Source organism: Zingiber officinale, chromosome 6B (genome assembly GCF_018446385.1).
Source record: "Zingiber officinale cultivar Zhangliang chromosome 6B, Zo_v1.1, whole genome shotgun sequence".
Lineage (NCBI taxonomy): Eukaryota > Viridiplantae > Streptophyta > Magnoliopsida > Zingiberales > Zingiberaceae > Zingiber > Zingiber officinale.
The window spans coordinates 15201233-15226737 of record NC_055996.1 but is presented as its reverse complement, the minus strand read 5'-3'; the positions used below and the strand labels follow the sequence as shown (position 1 = coordinate 15226737).

Below are 25505 nucleotides of genomic sequence, written 5' to 3'. Positions count from 1 at the left end.
GGGAATATCAATTATTGTACTTTTTTTTCGTTCGTTTAGATTTTTTTTTATTGGGTTTGACTGGTGAGGTTTTAAGAAGGCAAAATTGAATTCTCCTTCAATCATTTTAAGGGGAGTATTATGATCGATGATTAATTTTGATTTCATTGTTATCTATGGGGTTTTGATAGAAATAAAAGATAAAGACAATCCTCACTTAAATTCTCTTTCTCTATTGTTAAATTATAACAATATTATTGTATTTAAATAATAATAATAATAGAAAGAGAAATAAACTCGTCTTCGACAAGTTAATAAATTCGACGACAAAAATAAAGCGGCCGCCCTCCCCTCCACTGCGACGGCTGCTTCCTCGCCGTTCCTCACCACCCATCTCCGGCCTCCTCCTCCTTCTCCCCCCTCGTTCTCTGTTTCCGCTCGCCTCTAGATGGCTTCCTTCTCCATCCGTCACACCTCCGGCTTTTCAGGTACTCTAAAATGAGTAACTTTTCTGGATCTGATGTTCTTTGTCGGATCGATTGCCCATCTAATCCATTGCATTTTCTTCCTGAAACTGTTTAGATTTGGGTTTCTCAGTTTTTTTCCTTGTGGCGTGGAGATGATTTATGTGATCGTTTGGTAGGGCATTTTTTTTTTTTTGTGGACGCTGTCATTTTCGTTTTTTTGGATCGTAGCTATTGATCATTGATATGACCGCCTGGTATGATTCATCTATGTCCTTGTGATTTACAGTTCGTTTAGCTTATATTTGTCAATTATTAAGAATCAATTTGCATCAGTATTCTTAATTTCTTATTGCCTAACCGTTTTGCCATAAGTGTTCACTTTTTTTTCAGTCTCACGGCGCACAAGCATTGCTAGTGATCATTGTTTTTTCTTTCTTTGTTAGGATTATAATGCTCATATTTGGTTCATTTTCTCATTTATCAACATGATCATGGATTTAGACATGTGATACTGACATGCATCAGTTGCAATTTATTGGTCCAACCAAACATCAAATTGGAACATACTTTTGCTGCTGCTTAGTTGCAATTCAGTTTATTTCTTAATCATTTACTCAATGTTATTGATCTGTACAAGTTAACGAACTGTTCAGTATCTCAACACTTAACTAGCCAAGAATTTGTCAGAGTAGCCAAGAAACATCAAATGTAGATATCCTTATTGATAATGATTTTTAAGGAATCTTACTTTTATAAATCACCGCTTTTATCAGTAGTAATTTTAGTCAGTTTACTTATGTTGTAAAATTCACAACAATTGCAGGGAGTTGACCCATGTTCCTGAATTTATTTTTCTTTGGTAAGTACAAACTATTAATTTTTCATTGTTGCAACTTTAACAAATGGCATCCTATTTTCTTTTTCTTGTAGCATTAAATTTGAGTATGGCTCTTTTTTAGGTAGATTATGATGAAGTTGTGGAAAGCAGAAGGCAGAGAAGTTAATGAAGAAGTTGCACCTAGAGGAGTGAAATTTATGAACTGGTAAATTATCAAGTGAATATTTTTCTTTTTATAGAATAATAATTAGCTGACAATTGCTTTTTTACCTTTGATTATTTGAAACTGTCGTTCAAACCTCTAGTGCCCTTTGTGCACTAGTGATGACTTGTACCAAATACGCACACAGCTTTTGCTCCAGTAAACTTAAGAATCCTATCAATCCACAAACAACTGAACGAAACTGAAATGAAACTAAAATGAATAGCAGAATTTACCAATAGACTATGTCTGATACCTAGATGCCTTAGTTGTTAGCTTGGATATTATCTAATATTTGATACTATATTTAATTTCTTTTGATCCAAAAGCAGTTTCCTTTCTGTAATTGTTGTTTTTCCCCCCAATTGATAGCTTGCAAGCTGTGTGAGCAAGATGGAAAAAAACAGAAAGTATTGTTCACTTTGTTTGGTAAAGTAGTTGTTTTTTTAAATAAAATTGAACTAATCATCCACAATGTTGAAATAATTTTTTGCTCTACCAGGGCTAGTTCTTTTCAAGCTTTCTGCCCTGTTTATATGCAATTCTAGGGATTCCTAGAGGAACACTATGTCATTATTACAAACTGCAGCAAGCTTTTCCAACCAATAAATGGTACCTTGTTACGATGTCAATAGACTGATTGTCTTCTAGTTAATGTAAGTGGCGTACAATCTATTACCATTATCCAAGATATCATTCGACGATGCCAAAATCCCGAAGAATTAGAATCTCTTAATCTCTACACTGGATAACCTAAGCAATAAGCATCTCACGAACACAATATTACATTAGTTGCTTATATATGCACAAAACTTTCTGCTAAGTTCTCAGCCTATTTGTTGGTTCCATGACTCTAGTTTCACTTGCACAGCAAATTCAACACTCATCCTCTTTCATTCGGTTCTTGTCTTGATACCATTATTCTTACTGATTTGGTTCCAATGAAAAATATATACTCACCTATTTATTTCCTGTCCTACAGCTTCACTAACTCCGAGCTGCATTGCATGGCTTTAGTCGATAGAAGGTGAGAGTTTTCTGGCACGACCTTGACCCGCCATCGATCTTGAGATGCATTCAGAGAAACATGGCTAAATCAGGTTCTCTTCATGCTCAGCTAAATTAAGATGGTCAAACGTAGGTTATGATATGCCCATTAGATCATTCACTCTTTACACAGACTAACCATTTGCAAGTTTTAGAGAATAGTTAGCTTTGACCTGGCTAGTTTCTTAAGGGATGGGATCCTCTGGTCCCCTTGTCCTGGTCCGCTCCTAGACCAGGACAAGAAGATTGGTAGGAGGCAATGACCCCCACCTGTTAACAGGTGGGGGGACATTGCTCCCTACCAATGCAAAGGCTGGATCAAGGACTGGTCCAGTCTTTGCGGACCAGAGAATCCCATCCCGTTTCTTAAGATGTATGATTATTTATTTACTTATTATTATTATTATTTATTTTCTTTTAAAAAATTGCACTTTATTTGGGCCGACTTTAAACAATTAATTTCTCATTCACCTTTAATTGGTTTTGAGCAAATTAATAGTCTAAATTTATCTACACAAACGTAGATTTCAATTTTGAAGTCAATTACGACTTTTATCTATTGATGGCATTCCGATTTTTCCACAAAACCGTATTGGTCCATTAAGACCCCAATATCCAACAGTACCAAATGCGCACACAGCTTTTGCTCCAGTAAACTTAAGAATCCTATCAATCCACAAACAACTGAACGAAACTGAAATGAAACTAAAATGAATAGCAGAATTTACCAATAGACTATGTCTGATACCTAGATGCCTTAGTTGTTAGCTTGGATATTATCTAATATTTGATACTATATTTAATTTCTTTTGATCCAAAGCAGTTTCCTTTCTGTAATTGTTGTTTTTTTCCCCAATTGATACCTTGCAAGCTGTGTGAGCAAGATGGAAAAAAACAGAAAGTATTGTTCACTTTGTTGGGTAAAGTAGTTGTTTTTTTAAATAAAATTGAACTAATCATCCACAATGTTGAAATAATTTTTTGCTCTACCAGGGCTAGTTCTTTTCAAGCTTTCTGCCCTGTTTATATGCAATTCTAGGGATTCCTAGAGGAACACTAGGTCATTATCACATACTGCAGCAAGCTTTTCCAACCAATAAATGGTACCTTGTTAGGATGTCAATAGACTGATTGTCTTCTAGTTATTGTAAGTGGCATACAATCTATTACCATTATCCAAGATATCATTCGAGGATGCCAAAATCCCGAAGAATTAGAATCTCTTAATCTCTACACTGGATAACCTAAGCGATAAGCATCTCACGAACACAATATTACATTAGTTGCTTATATATGCACAAAACTTTCTGCTAAGTTCGCAGCCTATTTGTTGGTTCCATGACTCTAGTTTCACTTGCACAGCAAATTCAACACTCATCCGCTTTCATTCGGTTCTTGTCTTGATACCATTATTCTTACTGATTTGGTTCCAATGAAAAATATATACTCACCTATTCCATTTCCTGTCCTACAGCTTCACTAACTCCGAGCTGCATTGCATGGCTTTAGTCGATAGAAGGTGAGAGTTTTCTGGCACGACCTTGACCCGCCATCGATCTTGAGATGCATTCAGAGAAACATGCCTAAATCATGTTCTCTTCATGCTCAGCTAAATTAAGATGGTCAAACGTAGGTTATGATATGCCCATTAGATCATTCACTCTTTACACAAACTTACCGTTTGCAAGTTTTGGAGAATAGTTAGTGATCCGGCGGTAAGAACAGGGACCCCCCTCTGAGGGAAGTCAACGTCACGTGAGAGTCAAAGGGTTAAACGGCCGATCGGAGAAGGGGAGACCGGTCGGCCGAACGGGGTCTCAGCGGGATCACAAACAACCCGACGGGGGGTCGGATCTCTGACGCTCATGGGGAACAAGGTCGCCGGGCCGATCGGGTAGCCCGCTCGGCTAAAGGCATAAAGTAATACTGTGAACAGTCTACAGATCGCACGATCGGGAATCTCCCGAGCGGACCAATACATTCGACCGGCCGGACATGAGGGAACTGCCGATTGGCCGGACGCTCGGCATGGGGTAAGAGGAGACAAAAGGACAAGGGAACATCTTCTGACAGCGGGTATGTTCGATGAGCAGGCCATACGCAGGATCTTATGACAGAGGGTTCCGCTGTCCCATCAGAGACGTGCTCGGACTGTAGCAGTATGATGTCAGGTAAGCTTTTCTGACAAGCCCATATTGAGGTATGGGCCGAGGACACGTATTCGCCTCGGTATGTGTGCGTGAGCCCCTTCCCAGCTCTATATAAAGGGCCTCACACTTCACCGGAGGTACGCATTCTACGATATTCGAAGCCACTTCTTTGTTGCCCACTTGCCTGACTTGAGCGTCGGAGGGTCGTCGTCGGGAACCCCTTCCCGGCCCGACTTCTTTGCAGGTTCGCCGGAGCTCCGTGTGACCGGTCGGGGATCTACGTCAGCAACGCGGAGAGCGCCACGTGCCCAGCGTCCGTTGATTCAGCGTTCGGACAGGATCAATTTGGCGCCGTCTGTGGGAACGCACCTGCATCCGAGCGGAAGCAATGGACGAAGCTGGACGATCGCACACGGTGATGCTCTCCACGAAGGAGCTCGACACTCTAATCAAGGCAAGAGTAGCTAAGCTCGTGGAGCAACAGAGATAGAATGCGCAAGCCGAGCGGCTGAAGCAACAAACAACGTCAACATCAGGTGGCCAAGCGGAAGCACCGCTTGCCACGGTTGCATTTCATCGGGCCCTATTCCGAACGTCTCCTGAAGTTGCAACAGGCAAGGCTCCCCGAGCGGACGCCTCCCCCGAGACAAAGATCCAACCGACATTCAAGGGGGAGCACCGCCGAGCGGATGAAGATGGATTGGGACTTGGATCAACCATGAAGCGCAAATTATCTCCAGCCGTACCGAGCTGGGTGAGAGGTGCGCTGGTGTAATTTTATATATGTTTTGGTCGCCTATGTCCTTGTAATGCAGGAAGCAAAATGATAAAAGATGGCAAATAGCTTCGTCAAACGGCAGTGTTAAAATTAGCCTTAAAGGCCGTCGAGCTCCGACGTTAAATATCGAGAGTCGAGCCGGCGACTATAAACCCTCCGAGCGGAAGACCGTCAAGCTCCGACGTTAAATATCGAGAGTCAAGCCGGCGACTATAAATCATCCGAGCGGAAGACCGTCGAGCTCCGACGTTAAATATTGAGAGTCGAACCGGCGACTATAAACCCTCCGAGCGGAAGATCGTCGAGCTCCGACGTTAAATATCGAGAGTCGAGCCGGCGACTATAAACCCTTCGAGCGGAAGACCGTCGAGCTCCGACGTTAAATATCGAGAGTCGAGCCGACGACTATAAACCCTCCGAACGGAAGACCGCCGAGCTCCCGTTAAATATCGAGTCGAGCCGGCGATTATAAACTCTCCTAGCGGAAGACCGCCGAGCTCGACGTTAAATATCGAGTCGAGCCGACTATAAACCCTCCGAGCGGAAGACCGCCGAGCTCCGACGTTAAATATCGAGAGTCGAGCCGACGACTATAAACCCTCCGGCGGAAGACCGTCGAGCTCGACGTTAAATATCGAGAGTCGAGGCGACTATAAACTCTCCGGCGGAAGACCGCCGAGCTCGACGTTAAATATCGAGTCGAGCCGGCGACTATAAATCATCCGAGCGGAAGACCGTCGAGCTCCGACGTTAAAAATCGAGAGTCGAGCCGGCGACTATAAACCCTCCGAGCGGAAGACCGTCGAGCTCCGACGTTAAATATCGAGAGTCGAGCCGGCGACTATAAATCATCCGAGCGGAAGACCGTCGAGCTCCGACGTTAAATATCGAGAGTCGAGCCGGCGACTATAAATCATCCGAGCGGAAGACCGTCGAGCTCCGACGTTAAATATCGAGAGTCGAGTCGGCGACTATAAACCCTCTGAGCGGACGAAGGCAATAAAGAGGACTTGTGAGCAAGTATCCAAAAGTACTCGCCGTTAATACCGTTCTACCACTTATACGCTCCGCTCGGCTAAGTACCCAAAGGTACTTCGTCAACATCCAGCGAGCAACTTCTTCTGTCGAAGCAAGACATATTCAGCCGAGCGGAATAGCTACGCAAAAATACTTCGCGAAAAATCCTTTTCGAACACAAGAGGTGTGATAAGAGCCGATCGGGACAACACTCATATTGATTAGCGAAAGGACAAAGCAAGCAAAAGTATCATATTAAAGAAACTAAGGCCGAGCGGCCAAATTACAAAAAGGGTAGTCTTTAGCCGAGCGGCCGAATTACATATAAATTTCTATTCTAGATAATCGTAAAGATCCTTCGGGATGTTGTCAAGGAGCGCCACTTAATCTGCGGCCGGGATGAGAGCCGAGTCGGGAAGAAGACCCTTGGACTTCAAATATGTTGTGGTGGCGGTCATAGCGAGGCCGAAGGCAGTGTACATCCGTTCGCAGACTTTCTCTGAAAATTCGGCCGAACGGATGTAGTTTAGCCTCAGGGCTGCGACTCGGCTAGGCTCTGCCTCTTGATATTCTTTGAAAGCCGCCTGGGAGGCGGCGAGGGACTCCTGCAGAGTTTTCAGTTCATCCTTATGCTTAGTTGCATCGGCCGAGCGGCCCGCCTTCTCCTCATCGAGCCACTCCATCAGCTCTTTAACTTTTTGCTCCAGCCCCCGAGCCTCTACATTCTTCTTCTCCAGATCGGAGATGGCCGTGTTTTTCCGCTCGGTCGCCAGGCTTATCTTGCGATCCAGTGATTTATTCACGCGATCAAGTTCAGCCAGATTGTGCGCCTGGTCGGCCGTCTTCTTCCGTTCGACCTCCAACAAATCCTGGGTCTTTTTGAGCTCCTTCTGAAGCTCGGCATACGAAGGGCCTTGGAAAGTAAAATTCTTACCGAAGTCGCTCGGAAGGGGGGTTCTGATCGGACTCAAGCCGAATATGTACATAACCCCTTCTGGAAGGAATTTGTTGATATCAAACCGCAGACCAGCAAGCATGTTGGCGGCATGGAGATAATCCGACCGGGTCTTGAATCTTTTGAGTTTTGGGGAGAGAGGATGGCCGACCTGCCATTGGGTTCGGAAGGGAGCCCGCTCGGGAAGGCGAATATAAAAATAGAATTCCTTCCAATGCTTATTGGAAGAAGGTAGTTTATTGAAAAAAACGAAGCCGGGCCGAGCCTGGAACATGTAAGTGCCCGGCTCAGACTGTTTAGGGTAGTAGAAGTAATAGAAGACCTCCGGTCGGAGGGGAATGTTATGGATCTTGAATAAGACAACAACGCTGCATAGGAGGCGGAAGGTATTGGGGACTAGGCTTCCGAGTGGAATGTCGAAAAAGTTGCAAACTTCCACAAAGAAGGGATGGATCGGAAATCGCAGACCGACCGTGAACTGGTCGCGGAAAACACAAAAATCTCCGCGTGGCGGTTTGTGTGGCCGAGCGGAGTCTGTGGGTAGGATGATCTCAAGGTCGGAGGGAATGTCAAAACTATTAATCAGAACATCGGCGTCGCGCCGATCGAAGCGCGACTCCATGGTAAAGTACCATAGGCCGAGGGTTTGGTCTTCGGGTTGAGAGGAATGGGCCATTGTCCGAACGGACGAAATCAAAAGAAAATGAAAGAAGATAAAAGGAAGAAAATGGCAACGAAACAGTAGCCCGAGGACGAAAAGTTGGGAAAGAAATGCAAAGAAAACGCCAGAACCAAAGAGAGAAAGAAGGAGAACCTTACAACGAAGAGGAGGATCGAGGGAAGAGCACCGGAGATCGCCGAAAACAGAAGCGCGAGATCGTCGGAAAGCTGGAACGCGAGAGGAAGCGATGAGCACGCGATAACAGTACTGAGGCGAGGGGAAGAAGAGAAGTTTTTATAGGGTGGAGCCCGAGCGGCCTCCACCGTTGGATCCAGGTCGCGAGAATCGAAGCATGCATCGCGCCGTTCATTTCGAGCCGCCTCGATCCCATCAGAACACCACGCCGCCGCCGTATAATGACGGCAGCACCGCCATGTGGCATCCAGCCACTGGAACGCATTTAATGAGCGCGTGCTCGACCTTAATGATGGAGATTGGCGGAAACTTCGAAGAGATGTTGAGTAATGTTGGCGTTGACTGGCGTTTTGGCTGCCCCTGGTTTCCGAGCGGATGGTAGTTGCAGTACGTTGCTCGGCCCAACTGATGGTCTAGTCAGTCGGACTAATCGCCTCCTTCGACTAGACTTGAAGGGGAGGCAAGTGATCCAGCGGTAAGAATAGGGACCCCCCTCTGAGGGAAGTCAACGCCATGTGGGAGTCAAAGGGTCAAACGGCCGATCGGAGAAGGGGAGACCGGTCGCCGAACGGGGTCTCAGCGGGATCACAAACAACCCGACGGGGGGTCGGGTCTCCGACGCTCATGGGGAACAAGGTCGCCGGGCCGATCGGGTAGCCCGCTCGGCCGAAGGCATAAAGTAATACTGCGAACAGTCTACAGATCGCACGATCAGGAATCTCCCGAGCGGACCATTACATACGACCGGCCGGACATGAGGGAACTGCCGACTGGCCAGACGCTCGGCATGGGGTAAGAGGAGACAAAAGGACAAGGGAACATCCTCTGACAGCAAGTATGTTCGATGATCAGGCCATACGCAGGATCTGATGACAGAGAGTTCCGCTGTCTCATCAAAGACATGCTCGGACTGTAGCAGTATGGTGTCAGGTAAGCTCTTCTGACAAGCCCATACTAAGGTATGGGCTGAGGACACGTATTCATCTCGATATGTGTGCGTGAGCATCTTCCTGGCTCTATATAAGGGTCCTCATTCTTCATCGGAGGTACGCATTCACGAGATCACGCATTCTCTGATATTGAGAGTCACTTCTTTGTTGCCCACTTGCCTGACTTGAGCGTCGAAGGGTCGTCGACGGGAACCCCTTCCCGGCCCGACTTCTTTGCAGGTTCGCCGGAGCTCCGTGTGACCGGTCGGGGATCTACGTCAGCAACGCGGAGAGCACCACGTGCCCAGCGTCCGTTGATTCAACGTTCGGACAGGATCAGTTAACTTTGACCTGGCTTGTTTCTTAAGGGATGAGATCCTCTGGTCCTCTTGTCCTGGTCCGCTCCTAAACCAGGACAAGAAGATTGGTAAGAGACAATGACCCCCACCTGTTAACACGCTCCTAGACCAGGACAAGAAGATTGGTAGGAGGCAATGACCCCCACCTGTTAACAGGTGGAGGGGCATTGCCCCTACCAATGCAAAGGCTGGATTAGGGACTGGTCTAGTCTTTACGGATCAGAGAATCTCATCCCGTTTCTTAAGATGTATGATTATTTATTTACTTATTATTATTATTATTTATTTTTTTTAAAAAAATTGCACTTTATTGCTCTTGTATAAAGTCCATCACTGAGCTATATGCCTATATATCATCACTGATCAGTTAAGTAATTTATTTTGTAGGAAAAATAAATAAATAAGATTTGGAACGCTCTGGCCACCACTCGTTGTGCTGCGGTCCAAACCCACTCATTTGCTCACCTGGAATCTCACTGAGTGGCCGACGGGGCCCTCTTCTTTTCCCTAGTGGCCTGTGGGCCCCTCGCCACAAATTTATTTTTGAAATATTTCGTGAATTCATAATTTTTGTTGCAGTGCATATTACCATTGCAATATTTATTATTATATATGTAGCCCTTCAAACTAATATTAGAGTACTTTTAACTAATATTAGACTGCTTTTAATTAACCTTTGAGCAGTTTTATTTATAAGTATTGCATTTTATTTTACCTTTAATAAATGAAACCTTCCTGGACGTAACACAAGAATAAGGAGTGACTTGGACAATATTGAATAATAATGAGGACTTCGTGCAAAAATGTCTGTTCCGTTCCGTTGCGATATAGTTCTCCATTCTCTCTCTCTCTCCACTCGCCTTTCCTCTCTTTGCTCTCGACAAAATCCCCAAATTGGCATCGACTCCTCTTGCCAGCCACGATCTTAAGTTCTTTTCTTCGATCTCCGGCAACAAGTTGATCGCGATCGATACTTCTTTTCAATGGGTAACACATGGAGCAGGGAAAACGGCGGCGGAAGAGCCGGTTTTCGCTTTGTCCGGCGAAGGAGCACGGGCCGCCACCAGCACCCCCTTCCCTCTTCCGGCTCGGAACCTGCCGCTCCACAGCCAACTCCGCAGCAACAGTCTCCGCCGGAGTTATCTGCCAACCGCTACGTGTTCGCGGCGGCAAGCCCTTACCCGTCGCAGTTTCCCACCGCGAACCACCCGCCGCAGCACTACCAATACGATTACTACCCTCCTCCGCCGCCGGTTATGCCGGTTCCCCTCCCGGCTCCCTTCGACCACCACCACCACCGAGGCGGCGGGGTACATGGACAGTACCCGGCCCAGCACCCTGGATGGGTGGGAAGCGGGAGGTATCCACCGTATGCTCCCTCGCCTCCTCCGCTCCCTTACGTTCAGCACCAAACGGCAGTCACCATCAGGAACGACGTTAACATCAAGAAGGAGAGCCTCCGACTCGAGCCTGACGAGGAGAATCCTGGCTTTTTCCTCGTCGCTTTCAATTTCGATGCCACCGTCGCAGGAAGGTAAGCTTGTTTTCTTCCGTTCTTCTGTTTTTCCCCCTCCCACAAGAAAATAATTGTCCAGGTGCATGATGGCGTTCTTTTATAATGATTTAAAATCTTTTATATTTTTTTTAACATCATAATCTTGTCGTCTATATTTACACCTGCGCACATCACATGTTTACCAATGTTTCACAATCAAATTTTCTATGCTTATGAAGATGACAAGCATTTTTTTTATTAACTGAAAAAATCAACCTTTTTTTTTCGTGGTCAACTTGCTAGGATTCCTCTTAGACTGGATGGCTCATTTCCTCAAAGCTCCAAAGTGTATTCCTTTTGTTAATTCTTCGAAAGTAATTTTGTAGCTTCCAAGTCTCTAAGAAAATGGACTTCTAAGAAGTCACAGCATTCATCTGCGTTGGTTTCCTTCAATATTCCTTTCCCTTTAACATGTCGCAAGTTATTTCTTTGTTAAGCTTTTCAGGGTACTATAGCTTCTCTAATTATGAATCCTTAGTCCAACTTACCAATCGTATAATCTAGTAGATGTATGCATGTTCTTTCACGGTACTAGCTGTGTAGTATATAACATGCAAATTCAGCTTCTTGTAGTTTCAAAAGGGAGTGTGATTGGATACTTCCAAGTATCAACTCTGTTCCTCTAATTTTTCATCTGGTTATGTTCTGAGTGCAGGCACTAATTTTGATTTTTTAATTAAAGATCATGTAAGAGGATACTGCTCATTTGTTAACATATTGATTGCTAAAGCAATTTAGTCTCTAAAGACCATGTGGGTAACTCTATGATCAACTGTTCCATAAAATAAAATGTTTTTAAGTCAGAAATTTCACAAAATGAACTAAATATACCTGAACTAGATCAAGATTGGAATATAAAGCTTATGAACGAGCCAGCAACAGCCAAGTAAACTGGACCATAAAATTATGGAGGACCAAGATTGTGATTCGACGTGGATTGTGAAGCTCTTTCTCAAAAAACTATATAATGTCAAACTTATAAGAATTGCCTCTCCCCAATTCACTCTCTCATCTTGTGAGGATTATAGTGTCTTTTCCCTTGCCTCCAATCTCTGTCAAGACTCATCTACGGATCTACCTTGGAACAACTAGGAGACCCGATGTCCTCCTTTGGCTCTATGACAGAACTGGTACTCATTGTTGGTGTAATAGCTTCTGCAAGCTTGGAACAAGAAAGAGGATTGACAATGTGGCTTTTTTTGGTCTACTACGAGATGGTTTGTTATGAACATAGATATAGGACCATTTTCTACATGAAGTGAACTTCCCATATTTTCAATGTTTTTTCAAGAATATATTTTCTCTTTTTTCCTGTTTTTTTAGGGAATTATTAGGATTGGTTCTTTTCGAATAGTTTGCCTGATCCTTGCTAATGTACTTCCTGCAAACAGTATCACTGTGTTCTTCTTTGCGAAAGAAGGTACAGACTCTGAGTTGACTGCAACAAAGGATGATTTTCTTAAACCAGTTACAGTACAGTTCAAGCAAGGTTTAGGTCAGCAGTTCAGGCAACCTTCAGGAGCAGGAATTGACTTATCTAGTTTTGAAGAGGTTGACTTGATGAAAGTGATGGACCTAGATACATACCCCCTTGCTGTAAAAGCAGAAGCTTGTCCCTCCATGGATCAAGTGGCTACTGGTGAAAACCAGAAGTTGATAATTCCAAACTCTCAGATTACACAGGCTCTATTTGAGAAGAAAGAGAATGGAGAGTATCACATTCATGTAGTAAAGCAGATTTTGTGGGTGAATAAGACAAAGTATGAGCTGCAAGAGATCTATGGCATTGGGAACTCAACTGATAATGACACTGATGGAAATGACCCGGGAAAAGAATGTGTGATTTGTCTATCTGAACCACGTGATACCACTGTCCTCCCTTGCAGACACATGGTTAGCCCTTTAATTTAATCTGTAAATATGTTTGCATTTATGGTCTGTTTCTTGTGTAAATTTTTTTTGATAACTATCCTTGCAATATCTGAAAGGAAAATTGTTTGGTAGTTAGAAACATTAGTATTTGCTGGTGTCTTTGTAACTTTAATCATCTCATCTGCTTTGTCTGTTTTCCTATGGTTTCTTTCTGAGGTAGACTAGCCGTACACAATTGTCCAAGACCCATTTCAGTCAAATGATACTAATCAGCTCATTAGATTGGAAAAAATTTGCTTAAAACTTTTTTTTTCATAGTGAATTCTTTTAATACCACGATTAGTACTGGCTTTGATGGATAATGGCCATTAAATCATTTTGTTTCCTTTATTATTGTCATCATTTTATAGCATTGCTGGTTATCATTCCCAATGTTTTATATTCTGATTTCATGTGGCATGTTCTGTTGCTATAGTCCTTGTGCTGTGGGTTGATTTCTTAATGGATACATTTTCTATGCCCAGTAGAAAGTGAAACTGTCTAATTAAGCATAGCTTCAGACATCATACCAATTTTATAATACATTTAACAGTTAGTTTGTAACCTTTGCCTCCCATGATGATTTTTTATTGGTTTTCCCCAAAACACAGGACCACAATTTTCATTTGTAGTATATATTTTTATCTTGTAGAACTTGTACTATCTCATCGTAAAATATTTTATGCATGGTTTGAAGCTTTGAACTTTTGTCCTACCAATCTTTTTATTTGCTAATTCAAATTGTCCTAAGAAGATATATTAGTTATCTGTTGGAAAAGTTGGGTTTGGTTGCCTGTCACTGCTAATCATGCACTAGAAATGGTAATTTAACAATATTATCATATCTGATTTTATGAATGATTTTTATTGGAAATGCATGATTTTATGCTATCACTTTAACCTCCATATATTTTAACCGTAAAAAGTTGTAAAAATACGATCTACACTTGGTAATCAAAATTTGATTCTGGCTTTGTTACAGTGTATGTGCAACGGTTGTGCAAAGGTTCTAAGGTACCAGACCAATCGATGTCCGATATGCAGACAGCCAGTGGAGAGGCTACTGGAGATCAGGGTCAACGACAATTCTGAAGAGCAAGAAGAGGCACAATGCTGTTGATGATTCATTCCATGTATGATGTGATGCCGCCAGATGGTGAAGGCCTTACTCGTTGGGTGTGGTTTTGTGAGTATGAAAGAATTGGAATAATGGCTTCTTTGGAGCAGTGTAGCATGTTGAAAAGATTAAATCAGGTGTGTATATTCTTGACGTCTGCTAATCACTTGTTGCATGGTTGCATTCAACTGCTTAAGTTATGTTTGATATTTGCAAAAATACAAAAAGAAAATAAATGTGGCAGTTGTTTAGGCTTGCAATATATAGCTTGCTTTTAGAATATTTAGTGTTGTTTTCACAAACTCTGGTCTTCATCTTTTCCACTTTCTCTTGCATCAATATTTCATAAAAAGACTAACAGGATCAGACCAGTGTGTATCGAGAAGACAACTTTGAATCAGCAAAACACAAAAGAAAACATTACAAAGCAAAGCATGACTAGCCCAGTGAAAGTTGCTAAAGCTGTCCCATGGGCCATGACAGTAGCAAAGTGATCCCCAGTGTCTTCAAAGTTCAAGCACAATGAAAAAGTCAGGTACCGCATACGACTCTTAAAGCTCAACCACATTTGAGACGATGAATCAGTCGTTCTTCCGGTTCACCATTGGACCAGTGAATCGAAGAACCTTCTCGCACATACATGGCATAGTTAAATGAAGGAGGGTAGGAGTTGGTGCTTAATTGTCATGTAAAGAAACTCTCCATGTCTCTTTTGACAGGTCTTCTCCAGCTCAAGTTAATGAGACTCTTCATCTCATCTTTCGCTGACATGAATCTTATCGGTTAAACAACACTTGAAAAAGGAGAAAGGAACTACACTCGAATGCCACAGTGCAAAGCTATAGAAAAAGTCACAAGACATGGAAAATGAAGTCCTACTACATGATGCCACGACCATTAGAGGCCTAATGAACAGGTTTCTTTCGGAGGATGTTAAACATTACCAAATAAGATGGACAAGTTCTTTGTAAAGCATGTCGAGTCGTAAGTTTAGCTGGCAAAGTGGCCTGTGTTTTGAGTGAACAAGGTCTTGCTGAAACTTTCATATTGCTAAAGGAATTTTGGAGACAAAGACCTACTAAAGGACTCCATAAGGAAGGATACTTTGCTCGAGAATGGAGAAACCAGTTATACTATTTAGTTCTTAACTATTATCCTCAAGAAAATGATACGAAGAGACGAACCAAGAGTACTAAAAGTGCTCGAAACTTTGTCGGTCTACAATAAATAAGCAAATGAGGATGCAGTGTATACGATACAAGAACAAGCCTTTGGTGAATATATAGCAATCTCAAGGTATGTGACTTTTGTTTTAAGGGAATGGAAATGCTCCTGGAACAATCTGAAACATATCAATTGCAAGCATAGTCATGAATCATTCGACAATTCCTTGATTCTCTTCAAATCCTATCGAGATCAATGCTAATCTGCTATGAAAAAACCAGCAAGATCCAGCAAACAAGAGGAATGAAAGAAAAGATGATTACTTTTTATTTTTGCCGCACGAAGTTCTAGTTCGATTTAGAAGAAGCTTGTTTGAATGCGACCGTGGGAGCGATCCTTGAGCTCCGTCTCTGGTGCTCTAGCACAAGCTCCCCCGCAAGCCAATCCAGCTTTTCCATGTTCGTTTGCTCTCCGATTCTTCTCCCGCTAAAGAGTAACGACTCCATATTCCTCTGCTTCAGCATTTCTTCGGCCGCGACAAGCAGGGCCTTCACATTTGCAGGACTTGGTTCGGAATCCACATCCGCTCTGCATTTCCCCATCGTCGATGGATTTGCCTGCATCGAAACCATAAGAACAGTCAGTTTCTAGGACAATCAAATTGTGGTCACAACAACCAAAAAAAAAACATAGGAAAACTATCATGTTTACTTTAGGGTTTAAAGGGTTTACTATTGGGGCAGTAAACCAATCAATAATTTCCCTCTTTAAGACAAAGAGCAAGCAAACAATGTCCGGATAACAGAGGATAGTGAAAAGCCTGAAGAAAATGCCAGAAATAGGGACCCAAAAAATCACTGTTTGAGCAGGTTAAACGCCATTCAAAGCTCTTGGCATCTTAACGATATGATGCCACAGAAGATAGCGAATCATGCGGAGCTCTGCCCATCACACACCTCCGCCACCACCATCACCACCGCCGCCGACGCCATAGGCGTTGGCTCCTTTGCTGAAGAAACACAATACACAAGAACAAAGGGAGACGGAATCTGTGGTTCTCCCACCTAAAGATCACATTTTGTCCTAATTCAGGAAGGAAACAGGGCATCTCGTGGCCATGGCGCCACCTGAGCGACGTGCCAACGCAGCACTGGGTGGTCCTCCACCCTGCCCGTCCCCAGCATGGAAGGATGTGAGTGAGGCCGGTACCTGAATGCGGACGTAGTTGGAGTTCCGGCACTGGCCGAAGGCCAGCGCCACCGCTTGGTCGATGAGGTCGGCCGCGCCGTCGGCGGCGATCCGGGCGACGGGACGCGCCCACTCCCTGCTACTCCAACGCCGTGCTCTGCGCTGCTCCTCTCCGGGGACTGCAGGGATGGTTCCGCCAGCGCCGCAGCCCAGGGAGAGGACCAGGAGGTCCTCCACGCCGCGGACGAAGGGGAACTCTTGCTTGTTGTGGAGGACGTGGGTGATGGCCGCGGCAGCTGGGTTGCTCATCGCCAGGCCGCCGTCGACGCCGGTGCAGGTGGTGGTGCGGTCTACTGACTGCATCTCTGCTGGCTCGAAGTGTCCCGGGATGGCCCATGTGGCTCGGCACACCTCCCACAGCCGGAAGTCGTAGCTCTGGCTCTCCAATGCGTCGGCGCGCGAGAAGACGAGAGGTGCGGAGGTCTGCAAGTCGTAGCACGGGATCAGCACCGGCTTTATAGTGTCGCGGAGCGTCAATTTCTCCCCGAAAGCCTCCTTCATAACCCTTTCCATGGCAAGCGTCGCAGAGGACGCCCCACCGCCACGACCCCCGCCGCGGAAGACGCCGCAGAGAAAACCAGGAGAAGACGAGGACGAGGAAGATGGGGACGAGGGCGGCGCCTTGCCCAAGAGCCTGTTTCCATGGTCGGAGAGGAAGCGCCAAGTATCGTCCGCGCAGAAGAGCGGACGGAGGCCATCACAGGTGGAGAAGAGCATGGCGGCAAAGACGCCCCCGACGCCGGTTCCTGCTGCAATGTCAAAGTAATCGGAGATTCTCGCGTCCGGGTCGCCAGACTTGGACCTGAGCGCCTGCTCGAGATAAGCGAGGGCTTTTCCGGGGAGGATCCCCCTCATGCCGCCGCCGCCGCCGCCATCGATGCAGAGCAAGCAGACCTTGCCCCTCTGGCTCCTGACATCTGGCGCCGCCGGATCGCCGGTGCCGTAGCCCTGCGAAGGCGGCGCCTTTGGGACCCAGAGCTTGTGGTCGTCGTAGCCGAAGAGAAATTTGCTCTCGAGAATAGAAAAAATCTCATAGCTAAGCTTGTCGGCGTCGACTCCCTCATCCTTCTCCTCCTCACCAACATTTATCCCTTCCCGAGTTACCACCTTCAACTCTTCCTCCGCCACCGACATCCCCTCTTCCCAGTTCTTTATATGCACAGAAGCAACAATAGCAGGGAGCCACCAAAGAGGCGACGGCTGGGAAATCCGAGCGACGACTCAATAGGACTCCTCCTCCTCCTCTTTCTATGCTAAATAAGAGACGGCAAATCACTCGTTTTCTCCATCGGCGCCATCTCCTTCTCTTCTTCTTCACTCCACTTGGAGGGACGGAAACCTCTCCATCTCTCTCCCCCCTTTCTGTCTCTACTCACTCTGCGTGAGGATGGTGGTCGGAGGGCTTTGTCTGCTTCTGGTTTCCTCTACTGGTGCTTTAACCGCGGCGCAGTAATAATAAGTGCGATGTAAAAAGAGGAAAAGGACGCAGGTGGTTTCAGAGCATGTCGACTTCTCAACTCCTTCTGTAACTGATGCCGCTCTCCCTCTCTCTCCTTATCCGCCATTAATTAACAGTAGCTTTTTCCCATTTCCTTATGGGCATTTAATGGAGGAACGAGTCGACAGGATTCTCCAGTGGAGTTAAATTGTATAGTAAATATTAAATTGTAAATAGTGTTGGAGTTTTATACACTTTATATTTTTATTTTATAAAAAAGCGTTAAATATTTTTAATTAATTAAAAATTATCGTTTATTCATAAAAATAATTAAACACCTTACCCACTAAATCCGTCTTCCAACCAAAAATACTATTTTAGATTTATGATGGTAAGTTAGGAGAGAGACTTAGAAAGGGACTGTGTCTTGTTTAGCATAGATAATAGAGTTTAATTCTTGTTTTAATTGCAGATAAAGTGTTAAAATATAGATTGATCATATCAGGAAAGGAAAAAAAAAACAAATAATTTTTGTGTATATTTTTTATAATTTCTCATTTTCCTCTATTTCTAAAATTAAAAGAAATTTTTATTTTAAATTATTTAATTATTTATTTCTTAAAATATTAAATGGTGCAGCGGGCTCAGTCATGGGCCAACCAGGCCCAGCCCATTGTCAGGCATAGCTCGACTAGATCACGGGCCCATGTTAGGCATAGCTCACGGACCCACGTCAAGCATTGTTTGATGACATACAGGTTGTTTCTTTACTTCTTTCCTTTTTTTTTCCCTCTCTTTTTCCTTTTTTGATAATTTAATTACAATTTGCATCATCTACTCGATACACAAAAGCTTGTAAAAATTAAAAAGATATTTTCCTAGTCGATACATAATAGTTTATATGACATACGGAGTTAAATAAAGAATAGCAAATGAATGGCAAAGAAAGAGATCAAAGAACTTAAATGAACAAGTTATGTGTTTCGGGGTTTGATTGATTCAATAGTTAACGCAAAATCAACGTAAAATTGACTTCATAGTCAGCCCTCTATTACTTCATCCTCCTAGAAATATCATCACAAGATGATGAACAATAAGAACGCAGAACAAATTTATGACAAAGAAATGACCGAATCGAACTATGTATCATCATCACAAGGCGATGAACAGAAAGAACGCAGAACGAATTTATAGCAAAGACATAACCGAATCAAACTATGTATATAATGCCTAGTGAATATATGCATCTCGGGACACTGAGAAAAAAAATCTTCGCATAATCTAAAACGAAAAGAATTGAAACTCAATCTTCTGGAAGAGTCCATGGTTTTCGTTCTACGAATCTCAAAGAATGTCTCTGCGAGTGGCGTGGCTGTACCTGGACCGCCGGACGTTGTCACGGCGTTTCTTGTAGACAGCCGCCGCGGCCGCGAGGAGCCCCGCCGCCAGTATCAAACCCACCGCGATCGCCGCTTTCTTCCTCCCGCCCATATCGCTGCCTCCTCCCTGATCACCCGTTGCGCTCTCGCTGGCTGCCGCACCCGGGACCGCGTCGCTGGGCGCTGGCGCGGGGATCCTTGCCGTGGGTGGGATCGGGGTCTGGGACGGCGCCTCGGGAGGTGGAGACAGAGGGGTTTTGTGCGGTGGAGAAGAGAGAGGAGTCTGTGAGGAAGAAATCACCGGAGGGGGTGCAGGAGGCGACCGGATCGGGCCACCGGCGGTCGGCGAGGGCGACGGCGAGATTTCCGAGGAAGCAAGATCCGCCACTGAAAGTAGAAGTAGGACGACTATGAGAGCGACAACGGGTGGACGCAATGCCATGGCGGAGGAACAGAGAAAAATCGCCGCCGCCGCCGTCAGGGGAGAGAAGCCCGGCGACAGATCTGGTGGAGAAGCGGACGGTTACAATGCTGTTATAGTGTGGCGACACTGCGGTACGATCACCGCCTTACAGCTGTGCCATAGCGAAGCGGTTTCTATGCACGATCCTCTACAATAACCAATTCATCGAAGACACAATGCGCAAATCTTACACGTTCATCTAGTTGCGCAAAGCGGCTTGACGGTTCATGATTGTGGACTAACAAACTATGCGACGAGTGGGATTGTAAGGGATCCTGCGTAAGGTGGTGAGACTGGGAATGTGGCGAACAGGGTAACCGGTTCCGCGAGTGGGAATACAGAAAGAAATTCGCGACTTGGTGGGAGGAATTTTGTCAGTTCAAAATCCGATATAATTGACGGGTCAAACTTCCACATTTATAAATTAAAAGATATTTGTGTGGAAAAGAAATATGACATCACTCTTTATTAATTTAAAAAAAATAGTAGTTGAGAAGCCTTTTGGTTCTTGTGGTTGAGCTCTGAAATACTCCCGGTCTCGAACGGTCTGATTTAAAAGTTATTGGTAGGGCTGTAAGTAAAATTAGCCGAGTTAAATTTTAACATATTTAAATTTATTTAAAAAATAATTAAATTATGCTAAATTAAATTAAAATGAATCAAATTGTTAAAATAATTAGTTATATTTGATTTTGATTTCTTTTTATGAATTTAAGTTTGGTTTGAGATTATTCATTTAGATATTATCGAGTTTTCAATTTAAATTTATTTAATTACTTAAAATTTTTTATATTTTAAATTTATTTGATTAGTTATTAGAATTGATAATATTAAGGCTAAGAATAATTGATATAATAAAACCTTAGAAGAATAGTTGTTGGCTGGTTAAAAGCTAGCTGTTGTTATGGTTTTATTTTGAATTTTGTTTATTTATTTAGTAAGTTCATAAATATTTTATTTAGGGACGTAGCTAGGATCCAAATTTAGATAAGGCTAAGAATAATTGATATAATAAAACCTTAGAAGAATAGTTATTGGCTGGTTAAAAGCTAGCTGTTGTTGTGGTTAAAAGATGGTAAAGGGTGCTGCTCGATGAGGAGTAGGTTATGATGGGATAAGAAATAAAAGAAAAAAATAATGATAATTAAGTTAACTCATTAAATTTTATTCAATTTTAATTTAGTTATTTCAAATCAAAATAAATTTATTTTGAACCAGTGAAATTTAAGATAAGGAAAAAAAACTATCCATAAATTAATCGTGGGATTAAATAAAAAGATATTAATAAATATAATAGTTATTAATTTTTTTTTAAGGTGGGGCTAGAGTCCATCCTTGAATATAATTTATGAACATTATTTATGAATATTATTCATGAGTATTATTCATAAATATTATTCACAAATATATTCACGAACGTTGTTCAGGAACGTTAACGAGATAAATACATATGTATTCAAGTTTGTTAATTTAATTAAACGAGTTGTTCAAGCTTGTTCATTTAATTGATCTTATGTATATTGAACGAACATAAACAAACTCTTACTAAGCTGAACACCAAATTTATTTACTAATATTCTGATCTTGTCCGAATGAAGGAAGCTGGAAAACCGGGAATGAGGTGACCACTGACAGGAAGAAGACTTCGATGATCCTACAAAACAAAACCATGGAAGGGGTCCCTGGCGTTGGTCCTCCGACACTCAAGTTAAAATAGGGTCGGGGAAGAGAATAAGAAAGTAGAGAATCGTAGAACTCAGAAATATTTTTCTTGCATGTTCCTCATACTTGTAGACTCTTTTTATACCTTTCTGGATGACCTTTCGTCTTTCCTTATTTAATGGTGTGAATGGTGTGGTTTAATGACACACCGAAGACATCTTTGTCTTGTCTTCTACACATTTATTAATAGATGTCGTGTTCCCCTTTGTTTTTCCTTCCCCTTATTAATTATCTTTCCCTCTTGTGTAGTGTTATTCCTTGCGCTGATCGGACGGTCCATTTATGAGTACAATGCCAACACCGTACTTATTTAATGGTGTGAATGGTGTGGTTTAATGACAAACCGAAGACATCTTTGTCTTGTCTTCTACACATTTATTAACAGATGTCGTGTTCCTCTTTGTTTTTCCTTCCCCTTATTAATTATCTTTCCCTCTTTGCGTAGTGTTATTCCTTGCGCCGATCGGACGATCCGTTTATGAGTACAAGTCCAATGTCGTACTCAGAGACGATTGGAAGCCCCGATCGACCCGTATTACAAGCCTGTTCGGCATAGGCTCCTTGCCCATTCGACGGGTCAATTAATTAGAGTATCGGCTGCTAACCGTCTGGCCGACAGGACAGTAATCCCTCCGATCGGCCAAGGCACCCACACTGTACCTTGCTTACCCTTACGCATTGACCTCTTTGACTTTCCTTCAACGTGGCAATTGACTTGCGCCAGGTAGGCTCTTCTTATCACCGCATCACAAGCCTCCCCTTTAAATCTAGTCGAAAGAGACTGCAAATCCGACTGACTGGACAAAATGTGTTTTTAGTGAATTTGAGGTCCGCTCGGCCCGAACGCTCCATTGTCCGATCGAACTATGCCCGATTTGCAATCTTGGATCGGACCGATAGCCGACGTCGCTCGGTTTCACTATGTTGATGCAGGGTTCAATCTTGTGGCTCGTTCCTTGCGCCAATCGGGAGGATGAGTACGAACACTTGAAAAAAATTCTTTTTCCTCGAGTGAGCGCGGAGTAGGTTGATGTCATCCAAATATCTTGAAGACCGTGCAAATCCTTGATGATTATGGTCGAGTACGAGATCATACCTTTTGTAATTAAGCTCATTAAATACGTCTGATGACTGAATGCCACATGTCAACTACTGTCGCCACACGCTTGATGTGATAGGTGAATATTCGCCTGTCCCAAGACGTGTGCCGTTTCAAAATCAATGATCGGATCTTCATCTAGGTTTTCGTGAAGCTAGATCGGACGACTGAGGTCGATCGGCCGCAGGCTTATAAGCGCGCTTGCTTTGTCATTTTCTGTACTTGGCATTTTCTTCTTCGTTGCGATTTCGTCTTCGCGAAGGAGCATCAGTGCCACCACCCCCTGTATCTTCTTCGACGATCCTAGCAGCCTTCCTAGTAAGCCTTCACGTTCCCTCCATTGAATTTGTCTAGTGTTCATGACATATTTTGTTTCTTTCAATCGAACTCCTTGATTTCCCACCACTACTCTGATGGCAAGCTCTTCCCAGCCTACCGCCTCCGTCCCTGTACTCTGATATACATCCATTGAGTCCAGGTTTGATGGAGGCGATGCTGAGAGTTTAAGAGATGTTTTTGAAATTCCCTCTGGCTACCAAATTGGCCTTCCTTCAGCTTTTGATTGCTCAAACGAGCCACCTCCGGTCTTCTTTTGTTTCTTCCGGGACCAATTTACCGTCGATGTATGATTCGCGATCAACCCTTTTTTCTCGGTAGTTTGTAAATATTTTCGTATTTCCTTACATCAATTGGTGTCAAATTCCTTTCAGCTAATGTGCGGGATCATTGTTCTATTCCGCCTGCATGACATTCCCTTTACTCCTCGACTCTTCCACTACTTCTACTATCTCAAGTTGTCCGAGTTGGGGACTTTTCTCTTCTAAACTCGAGTGGACCTTGTTTTCTTTGATAAGATGTCATCCTCCAATAAACATTGGAAGAAATATAACTTTTTTGTTCACTTTCCCGAGCGGTCGGACTTCCTGACCAGATGACAAATAGAGGCGTTGAATCCTCCAGAGCTCAAGAAATACAAGAGTCGCTCGGACTACCTTCACGCAGCTTCCTGTTTGACCGGTTAGAAGTATCATATACACAAGTTGCTGTTGGAGGGTGTCCTATACGTGTTTGGTCTGAGCTTGATCCGCACAAGGCTCCCGTGCAGCCTAGGTACGCTCTTTCTTGGCTTAATTTTTGAATCTAACAGATTTTTTCCTTTCTTTCGCAGCCGAAGTCATATTGCGCGCTTGTTTAGCCGGCAAAGCCAAGCTCACAGATGCTGAGATAAACGCGGCAGTCATAGCTGAGTTGGAGAGCTGTAGTCTACCACCGATCGACTCACAAGAAGACCCGCTCGGGGAGAGTGCAGAGGCCGCAACCTAAGGAAGCGGAGCGACCAACCATACGATTGGCGGTGAGACAACGGTTGTAGTGAGTCCTCCACCCGAGCATCCTCCGATAATTGCCGTAGGCGAGGGCTCGGAATCGGCTTCTTCTGGGGAGCCATTAATAAGCCGAAAGAGATGCCGAGTGGAGATGATTGCCCGCTCTTCTACGTCAGCTTCACAGACTCCATCCAGGACCAGTCCGCGTCCTACATCCGAGCGGGGCATAACCTCCACGCCAGTGCCCAAGCAAGCGATGGCCGCAACACATACGTCGCCTTCGTTCGATCGCACACCATCCTTATCTGGGTTGCCCAAAGGGACAATCATTGCATCGCCCATGCCCTTTATACCACCGAAGATTCAGAAATCTTCCATCCGGTCGGCGCAAACGTCCCAGACAACTGGTAGGGTAATCTCAGCCCCAATTGTTCCAAGTGGCCAACGCCACATAATTGCAATCATCCACCTACCCACGGATGAGTGGCGCGACACTGCAAGCGCTGAGTCCCGAGCTCCAAAGCATCAAATAATCATCCGGGGGCCACTTGCACAAATCTGGGTTGACGCTCATGCCCGTGCGGCGGTCACGCCCTCGGGGGCGCTCGTTAATAGTCATACTCAGATGTCTACTAGGGTAACTACTTTGTATTTATTATTGTCACCGCTTAGCTCTTAATAAATGTCTTCGCTTTCTTGCAGTACTGGGTGGAGAGCTTAGTCATGTGCCAACGACTTGTCTTTTTGGAGGAGGAAGTTAAAAAGCTGCGTGCTCCGAGCGGCCAGGCATCAGCTTTCTAGGCGTAGTTGGAACAACTGAACGCTGAATTGGCTCAATTAAGAGCTGATCTGGGTACAAGCTCCAAGCAACTGAAGGCCGAGAAAAAGAAAAACTCTGAGTAGGCTATCCAACTGGCTCGACTAGAGAAACATGTTAGCTCTTCTAAGACGAAGCTGAGTTTGGCTAACACCAGGAAGCTCCGGGCCATCAAGGACTTGGAGATTAAAAACAAGGAGTTCAAGGTGTTGGCCGAAAACCTAAAAGAGGCTAAGACCACAGTGCAGGCCGAGCGGGATGGATGACTGACCGAGTAGACTACAGCAAAGGCCCAACTCGACGTCAAGGATGAGGAGCTGACCAAATTGAAGGAAGAGTTGTCGACCTCCCGAGAAGCCTTAGAGACTTAATAAGGAGTTGAGTTGAGTAGGTTTAAGCTTATGAAACAAGCCTACATTCTCTCGGATGGTTTTAATGACAAGGTCGCCGATCGAGCTCTTTGTCTATTCGACTTGCCAATCGAAGGGACGTTCGGCCAACTCTGGGGAGGTGGCTATCTCTCTGCTGCTCTATCAAGCAAAGTCATCAGTCGGGACCAGCTGACTGCATCGCTGCCTAACATTGTATTAGATTATCTGGAGTGAGCCAGTTGAGAGTGTTGCCTTTAAATATTTTTGGAGTTTCAATGAATGCTTTGTCCGTCCGGATAGCCTTTATTTTCTTGTATTT

At 44.1% G+C, this 25505-nt stretch overlaps 3 protein-coding genes and 1 long non-coding RNA gene across 6 annotated transcripts; 2 read left to right on the top strand and 2 right to left on the bottom strand.

The window, feature by feature from the left end:
• The first annotated feature begins 278 nt into the window (after positions 1–278).
• Positions 279–2587, top strand: LOC121992075. Its single transcript, XR_006114806.1, has 4 exons — positions 279–467; positions 1270–1305; positions 1406–1489; positions 2469–2587. It is a non-coding gene; the product is annotated as an uncharacterized LOC121992075 (long non-coding RNA).
• A 3771-nt stretch (positions 2588–6358) lies between these two features.
• LOC121992073 (probable E3 ubiquitin-protein ligase LUL2) lies at positions 6359–15232 on the top strand. Of its 3 annotated transcripts, none has more exons than XR_006114805.1 (5): positions 9987–11111; positions 12524–13025; positions 14026–14297; positions 14522–14695; positions 14880–15232. XR_006114805.1 is itself a non-coding variant. In XM_042546209.1 (3 exons), exons 1-3 carry the CDS (start codon positions 10561–10563, stop codon positions 14161–14163), a joined length of 1191 nt encoding a protein of 396 aa, XP_042402143.1. In that variant the 5' UTR covers positions 6359–10560; the 3' UTR covers positions 14164–14442. The 3 variants fall into 3 exon arrangements, 1 of the variants encoding a protein (XP_042402143.1); XR_006114804.1 differs by having other exon boundaries at positions 14514–14695; XM_042546209.1 differs by lacking the exons at positions 14522–14695; positions 14880–15232 and having other exon boundaries at positions 6359–11111; positions 14026–14442.
• A 436-nt stretch (positions 15233–15668) lies between these two features.
• LOC121992072 (patatin-like protein 6) lies at positions 15669–18217 on the bottom strand. The gene is made up of 2 exons (XM_042546208.1): positions 16534–18217; positions 15669–15941 (listed from the first exon to the last, which is right to left on the bottom strand). The coding sequence occupies exons 1-2, from the start codon at positions 17704–17706 to the stop codon at positions 15672–15674; spliced, it is 1443 nt and encodes a 480-aa protein (XP_042402142.1). The 5' UTR covers positions 17707–18217; the 3' UTR covers positions 15669–15671.
• A 1137-nt stretch (positions 18218–19354) lies between these two features.
• LOC121990791 (proline-rich receptor-like protein kinase PERK8) lies at positions 19355–19831 on the bottom strand. The gene has a single exon (XM_042544860.1). The coding sequence runs from the start codon at positions 19829–19831 to the stop codon at positions 19355–19357; it is 477 nt and encodes a 158-aa protein (XP_042400794.1).
• Positions 19832–25505: the final 5674 nt, after the last annotated feature.

Coding starts and splice junctions, on each gene's coding strand:
- LOC121992073 (XM_042546209.1), top strand. CDS start 10,561: ATGGGTAACACATGGAGCAGGGAAAACGGCGGCGGAAGAGCCGGTTTT. Junction 11,112..12,523: donor GATGCCACCGTCGCAGGAAG/GTAAGCTTGTTT, acceptor TCCTGCAAACAG/TATCACTGTGTTCTTCTTTG. Junction 13,026..14,025: donor TCCTCCCTTGCAGACACATG/GTTAGCCCTTTA, acceptor GCTTTGTTACAG/TGTATGTGCAACGGTTGTGC.
- LOC121992072 (XM_042546208.1), bottom strand. CDS start 17,706: ATGTCGGTGGCGGAGGAAGAGTTGAAGGTGGTAACTCGGGAAGGGATA. Junction 15,942..16,533: donor CCAACTACGTCCGCATTCAG/GTACCGGCCTCA, acceptor GTTTCGATGCAG/GCAAATCCATCGACGATGGG.
- LOC121990791 (XM_042544860.1), bottom strand. CDS start 19,831: ATGGCATTGCGTCCACCCGTTGTCGCTCTCATAGTCGTCCTACTTCTA.